This window comes from Toxorhynchites rutilus, chromosome 3 (assembly GCF_029784135.1).
Source record: "Toxorhynchites rutilus septentrionalis strain SRP chromosome 3, ASM2978413v1, whole genome shotgun sequence".
Classification (NCBI taxonomy): Eukaryota; Metazoa; Arthropoda; class Insecta; order Diptera; family Culicidae; genus Toxorhynchites; species Toxorhynchites rutilus.
The window spans coordinates 282,185,772-282,193,616 of record NC_073746.1 but is presented as its reverse complement, the minus strand read 5'-3'; the positions used below and the strand labels follow the sequence as shown (position 1 = coordinate 282,193,616).

The following is a 7,845-nucleotide window of genomic DNA, read 5'->3' as shown; positions in this document are numbered from 1 at the left end:
TACATTCTATGCAGTAGGATCAGCCACTTTTTTAAAATTTAATTATTTTATTCTTTCGTATGTGTTCAAACATTGCTGTTATGAAATGAAACTTGTCAATGTTATAGCATTTCATTGACATTTCAATATGATGTAATATGTTCTTTATTAGGATCTAATATGATTTACTGTTTCATGATTTTCTTCAGCATCCAACACGATTTACTACAGTATTGAATCGATTTAAATTATACGCTTATACGACACACAAACTGCATCAGCGTAATATACGCATATGATGCGGATTAAATATATTTTACGACAATGTACATCATAAAATTGATGTTTATTATACCGAATTGCGACTTAATTTGATAATGATATATAAAATCGAGTTTTCACATTTTATGTGATTTCAAATATACACGATACATACTTTGATTGATATTATATGCGATTATGATTTATTCTGATTTCTTTTAAGACTTCTTCTTCTTCTTCTTCAATGGCACTAACGTTCCTAGAGGAACTTCGCCGTCTCAACGTAGTATTACTTGCGTCATTTTTATTAGTACTTAGATGAGATTTCTATGCCAAATAACACGCCTTGAATGCATTCTGAGTGGCAAGCTCTAGAATACGCGTGATCACAGTGCAAGTCGGAGGAAATTTCTTTGACGAAAAATTCCCCCGACCAGAACGGGAATCGAACCCGAACCCCCGGCATGTTAGTTATGACGCTACCCAGCAAACATTAAATCGTATAATTTTGCACGTGCCAAGTCTTACAATAAATCCGAATAAATCATAATCGCATATAATATCAATCAAAGTGTGTATCGTGTATATTTGAAATCGCATAAAATGTAAAAACTCGATTTTATATACCATTATCAAATTAAGTCGCATATCGGTATAATAAACATCAATTTTATGATGTACATTGTCGTAAAACATATTTAATCCGAATCATATGCGTATATTACGCTGATGCAGTTTGTGTGTCGTATAAGCGTATAATTTAAATCGATTCAGTACTGTAGTAAATCGTGTTGCATGCTGAAGAAAATCATGAAACAGTAAATCATATTAGATCCTAATAAAGGACATATTACATCATATTGAAATGTCAATGAAATGCTGATGCACTCGAAAGTTTTAACCGCTGTTGAATTAAATTGCAGATAGCCGCGCGAGATAGCTGGTGGATGATAATCCAGACGACCGGAGTTCGAACCCATATCGGAGCAGTTTTCACCAAACATCAATCTGTGCCATTTTAAACATTCAATTCCACTCCCAACACAAGTCAATCAAACAATTATTATTTCTACAAACATAAATACTCATATATAAAAATGGGGATTCGTGAGGCTATAATAAACATTTCACGAAAATATTTTGCGCCATTTGTTTTTTTTTATGTCTGTAATAAATCGTATATGAGTATGGCACAAGTCGCTATTATAGCCGGTCAAAGTTGCATGTTCATCCAAACAAATTCGGTAAGCATTTGCCATGTATGTATATGGCCTCCACTTTTGCATGCATATGCCAGTTAGTCGTATTATATGCCAACCAAATTTTAGGGCATATGATGTTATATATACGCTTGTTATATAACATTTAGTGTTTGCTGGGTAACCACTCGGCCACGGGAGCTTTTAAGACTTAGTACGTGCAAAATTATACGATTTAATGATTGCTGGGTAGTGTATATTCGACAGGAAGAGGCAAAGTTGTTTGATGAAGTATCGTAGATGAAGCGCTGGGCGGTCTTACGGAAGTTGGCCGGAACCTGAAATATGGCCGATGAATATCGGCGTGTTATTTTACCTTTTTGTGGCTTTGGTGGAAGTTTTTCACTTATTTCGCCGGAAAGAAGTTTTTCACCTCAAGCTACTTCTTCTAGGTGATTGCATGCTGCTCAGTTACGGCCGGTCTCGTCTGACGCTTCCGCTAAAAAATGTCCATTTTGGCCAGATTCATCTCCACCGTTTGGTCAGTTGCTTCAATCATCCGGCTTAAAGAGCGGTAAAGAGATGATATTGTAAATACCAGATCGGCTATATTTGGCGGACAAAATATTCATCAGGATGTCCAACTCTTTCGCTGTGAGGTGGAGCTTGCAATATGGAAAAATCATCAAGTTGCTGACAGTGCTGCTGCAGCGAATCAACAGCCTTGAATCATTTTTGTTGTAGACTTAATAAACGTAAGATATAAACAAAATTTGTTCCTATAAATTATCTATCATCGTCATCCGAAATTACTCCATTTTTTTTGAATGCATACGTTAACACTAAAATCGATGAAAAATGAATTGGAATTTTCGAACATTCCATTCGGTAATTTGAAGAAAATTGTAGAATTTGAATCGTGCTTGCCAGGCGTAAATGCTCTGATTGAGCGAGTGATTTTTGGGCGCAAACAAAATCTAAACCACCGAAAAATCACAACTGAGTGCCGATACTCAGAAAAAAACAGTACTGATCAGTTTAGACTCGCTGAACTATGGTTTATGCTCACATAACGTATATACATAACGTTTTGTTTTTTGTGTCCCGCGTTAGACCTCTGACCATCTGGTCACTTTAGTATAAGTGAATCTTGTCGTTACACATTTCGAGTCTAGATTACCTTGTTATAAACGTACCCTGAATATATAGAGTATTTTGCTCAGCAAGTCGCGAATTTTGACTCCGAAATTTGGAGCTAATAGCCAAAATCAAAACAAAAGTCGAGACACAAAGCCCAGATAAAAACCCAACGAACCGTCCGTCACCGTCAATTATTCTTCTCTACAAATCCTGCCGGTCTTTCTTGTTAAAGTGCGATTCACATACAACATCCACGTCACGTTCATGCCCCGTCACGTTACGTTACGTCAATTATTAACCCATGCAATTCTTATGAAAACATTCACATACACCGGCAACGGAAACTTCGACTTGCCGTTGATGGTGTATGTGAATGCTTCCATAAGAATTGCATGGAAGAATAATTGACGCAACGTGACGTGACGGAACGTGAACATGACGTGGATGTTGTATGTGAATCGCACTTAAATGTATGCTGACGGGTCATTACGTTGCTGGTGTATGTAAATGTTTTCAAAAGGATTGCATGGGAGAATAATTGACGTAACGTGACGTGCCGTGACGTGAACGTGACGTGGACGTTGTGTGTGAATAGCACTTAGGCCATCTACACATTACGCAACCGCAATCCGATCTATGTTGGCGATGTCAATCGGGTCTCCAACTCAGCTCTGCACATTGAGGCAACTCAAAGGTGATAAAATCGTTAAGTTTTCATCCGTCATCATGCATCACACGTCATTAGGCTAGCTGAGATGTCATTTCTTCAATTACCCCAGGAAATCATATGGAAAGCGAATTATTAATAAAACAGTTTGTTTTCAAAAAATCTGTTTTGCTTAGATTTTTCCTTAATTCGAACGAAAAGAAATAAAATCAAAAGCATCAATATATACGTAACTTTTCAACACTCTCATTGATATAAAAACGAGCAGCTTTATAGTACAACATTTGTGTAGAAAAATGCTTCCAATTCAGTCCAATATTCATATCAACTGCATGAAACAGATAATCATCATCACTACAAATTTAGTGATTGCATGAAAAAGACAAGAAAATATAACGTGTTGCTCTTGGGCAGGCGACTTTAATAATATTTCACATAAAACAAAAACAAATGATGAAATTGAAACATTCATGTTGAACATTTTATCGCTAGCGAATTCGAATGTTTGTTAAATTCTCGCAGTAGTGCCGTACTGTTCTCATGTATCACCTCCGACATGATCTCGGTAGTGGTTAAATCAGCATCCATTGAAGCATCACAGGGACTGTGCTCAGCTATGGTTCTGTTCTCTCTCCCTCTATTTCATTCGTAGATCCGGTGTTAATTGAAGATGCATCATTCTAGTGAATCGTGTCATGCGGGTCTAGAAGGCAGGAAAGTTGCGAGTTATTTAATGAAACAATGTTTTTACCGGAGTGCTCTCTCGTAATTCACGATCTGATTCATTGTTTTTAAAGTGACCGACTACCCCGAATCCATACATACACACGAATGTATGAAGAGCGACCGCCACAATAACTGCGTCTTGCTCCGTAATATTTTCACCTGAAAACAATAAAACAATATATGAAATTGTATATCAAATGAGTAAAATCCTTACATTTCATTCGTGTTTTTGTAAACTAGTTCAATTTTGGAAACAATGTTTGGTATTGCAACTGACAAATACCGAAACTCAACGAACGCAGAAATCGAAATGTCAACATCAATTGAACGAAAAGGTTGCCAACACACATCGCGCGCGACTCGACATGCTAGGTTGAATCGAAAAAGTTGATCCGACCAAAGTTGCCAGTTGCCTAGTGTGTATGCTCCCATTTGATTACACATGTTCTCAACTTTTTTGACAGATTCGTTAAGTTGCTTTCCAACTTAGGTTGCCTAGTGTGTAGATGGCCTTAACGTGACACTGAGTGGTGCTACGATATGTTCAATTAGAGGCAAATCACTGTATATGTCGGTAAAGAGTCGGTTAAATTGTAGAAAAACTGTCACATTCAATAAATAATACAAACAAGTGAAAACAGAAGTACGATAAAGACCGCTAGGTTCAGATATTGCATGATTTCCCATAGAGTTCATACACCGAAAACCATAAATCTTACATCAAATGGTGTTTGAGTATACACTCAGTCAAACTGAGTTCTATCAGTGAGAAAACATTTCCAGCAGGGCAGTTTCAAATTCGTAATCCGTGTCAGCAGGTAAGTGTAAACATAACCTAAAATTTTGTTCATGAAAACGGCGCTTTGTTTTTCTTTTATCAAATTGATGGGTACCTAATTGCAGGTGCCAATCCATTACACACCCATTCAACTTACAATCCCATTCAATAAAACACTACTAATTATTCTTTTTTTGTAGCGCCAACGCTTACATCTAGAACAATGAAATCGCCGCTGCCAGTACCAGAATTTCTGGAAGAGAATAATTTATCATTATCCTTCAAACAACCACGACGGCGGAACCAGCCACAACGTCCACCAAGGCCACCGAAGTTATATCCAAAATTTGATGCAAGCTTCAGCCGCAGTTTGAACGGCACATCGACGGCTACCGCGATTTCGTTTAAGAACAGTCAAACAGAACTCAGTTCGCTGTACCAGCGGGAAAAGCGTGAGTCATACTACGAGCAGTGTTTCGAACAGATAACAAAAGTCGGCGAGGGTTCTTTCGGTGAAGTATTCAAGGTGAAAAGTCGACTGGATGGATGTTTGTATGCGGTGAAGAAGTCGAAGGAATTTTTCCGGGGAGAGAACTATCGGCAGGAACGATTGGAAGAGGTCCGGAGGTACGAACAGTTTAGTGAGCATGAGAATTGTATTAAGTTGTACCAGGCGTGGGAGCAAGATGATCGGCTGTATATGCAAATGGAACTCTGTAAGGGTAGCCTTGAGGATTATGCCATGGAGCAGCGTTTCATTCCGGAAAGCAAAATATGGTCTATACTGCTGGATCTATTATTGGTAATGAACAATGTTTGTGTTTGTGGAAAACAACTTACGATAGCATTACTCGTATTTGCAGGGTCTGAAGAGTTTGCACGATAGGAATTTAATTCATCTGGATATCAAGCTCGACAATATTCTGATAACGGACGACGGTGTTTGTAAATTAGCGGACTTTGGGCTGGTGTTTGACTTGAGTAACAACAGTTTGAATCGTGCAACTGAAGGTGACTCACGATATATTGCTCCTGAACTGATGGAAGGACGGTATACGAAAGCAGTGGATATTTTCAGTTTGGGTATTGCAATTTTAGAGCTTTCGTGTAACTTGGAGCTCCCATCAAACGGACCGTTGTGGCAAAATTTGCGCAGCGGTTCCCTCCCGGCAGAGATCCTGTGTAGGCTTTCCCAAGATCTACAGGATGTTATCCGATGGATGATAAGTCCGGCTCCAGAGTCACGTCCTTCCGTCGACATATTGCTGCAATGTTCAAGGATAGCAGATCTGTACCGTGAAAGAAAACGCTGGCGATTGATTCGGAAAGTAAAATCCTATATGCACCGGAAGCTGTGTAATCTTAGATGTCTCCTGGCAAGTTTAGTGCTTTCGATAGCAAATTACCTGCGGCTGAACCACGAGAAACCATCCAGCCCTGACGTTAACTACAGAAGGCCGAATGTAAACTGCAATCGAAGCAATCAGAACGGAATCAACAGTAGCGTACGGACATGTCTCATGAAAGACTTCGATGAGGAATTGGATGATGATTTGTTGTCTGGAGGTGAACCAGATCTTGATGCATCGGATAAAAGCAGTGGAACTGGAGTACAGATTACCCCTACCTTGAACAATACGGTTCCATTACACACGCCAAGCTTAAGGATGATGAACTCGACGCCACTGAATCATAATCACACGGGAATGAGAATTACCTTCAGGAATAATAATATTGACACACCGTCCAGGAATATAAGGTATGTTTTGCAAGCGGATATTGAAATGTATGATCTTTACTTTTACGGAAACATATTTTCTAGTTTCGATTCGGGCGAGGAAGATTTTTTCCTCTCTTTGAGCAACAGCCATCGGGTTGATGATCAATCGTTACATTCACGCCACTCCCTACTCCACAACTCGGGTTACTGTGCTGATTCGTCTCTTCTCACCAAGAAGAAATTGTTCTTCCAATCTGATGACTCAGATTGACTGCACCAGTTAAGCTTAAAGGCAACGCAAAGGCAATGTGGTAACCGCCTATGGACCGTGTCGCCTTCGTGTCAAAAGTTTATGATGTAGCATTAGTGAAGATCTCACAGGCGGATGAATGTCTGATTGCGCTATCATGTTAACTTATGTTATACATCATCGTTCTTTAAAAATACGTACGTACTTGCGAGCTATATCTACCTATGGATTACAGCGATAAATTCAGTTAGAGACAAAATCTATACGTTCCACAAAATTGCATCGTACATGGAACCGAAAATGAAGTGATGTTTTTTTTGTTAAACCGTAAATCAGTAATAGTGAGGGCCCAGCTATTATCGCATACTAATACAATGATAAAACGCACTAATGCACTTGTGATATTCGTGAGAAATCAAAGTAAAAACAATAATTATGGAAATCTCTCATGTTTCTGGCTTAAATGCTAGTGTTATAGCTTCGTGCCAGTTTTAATTGAGTTTCTTCAAAATTTATTTACGATAATTGATAATCAGGCTGATGGGAAAATTAAGGTTTCTCGGGTAACAGAAAGTATATTAGAATACTTTCTATCGTAGTAAGTGTTGAACATAGAAGATATATAATATCAGGCAGTCGCATATACATTTCACTAATATATTTTTATAGAATTTCTATATAACAATGTAACGCAATAAACTGGTTAATCTATACCATTACTTTCTTACTTCTAAACAATAAACATAATCTAGACAATTACAGGGTGTCGATTACCTGGGAAATCCGTGAAAATCGGGGAATTTCATCACCAATCAGGGAGACATTCAATTCAGACGATAAAATCATAAAGATGTCTGGCATTCCCTGGCTATCTACTGAAGTGAAAGTATGGAGCATCCTATGCTGTTGTATGGCAAATATTGTATTGGATATTAAATAGGAAATTTTGGCGGTTTTTTTGAACCCCTATGCGGTTTAACATAGGGTCTATGGTGAAAAATGCACCTTTTGGTTTTTTTTTCACGCCATTCTCAATAGCTTTGAGACAAAAATAAGAAAAAATACTGAACATCAAACATCTAAATTTACTTAAACTTAGTACTTAGTACCCGGCCAGGCCCTTTG

The 7,845-nt window shown here is 38.3% G+C and overlaps 1 protein-coding gene across 1 annotated transcript; it reads left to right on the top strand.

The window, feature by feature from the left end:
- Positions 1-4,593: 4,593 nt before the first annotated feature.
- Positions 4,594-7,452, top strand: LOC129776425 (membrane-associated tyrosine- and threonine-specific cdc2-inhibitory kinase). The gene is made up of 4 exons (XM_055782056.1): positions 4,594-4,790; positions 4,951-5,552; positions 5,614-6,509; positions 6,573-7,452. The coding sequence occupies exons 2-4, from the start codon at positions 4,974-4,976 to the stop codon at positions 6,739-6,741; spliced, it is 1,644 nt and encodes a 547-aa protein (XP_055638031.1). The 5' UTR covers positions 4,594-4,790; positions 4,951-4,973; the 3' UTR covers positions 6,742-7,452.
- The last annotated feature ends 393 nt before the right edge of the window (positions 7,453-7,845 follow it).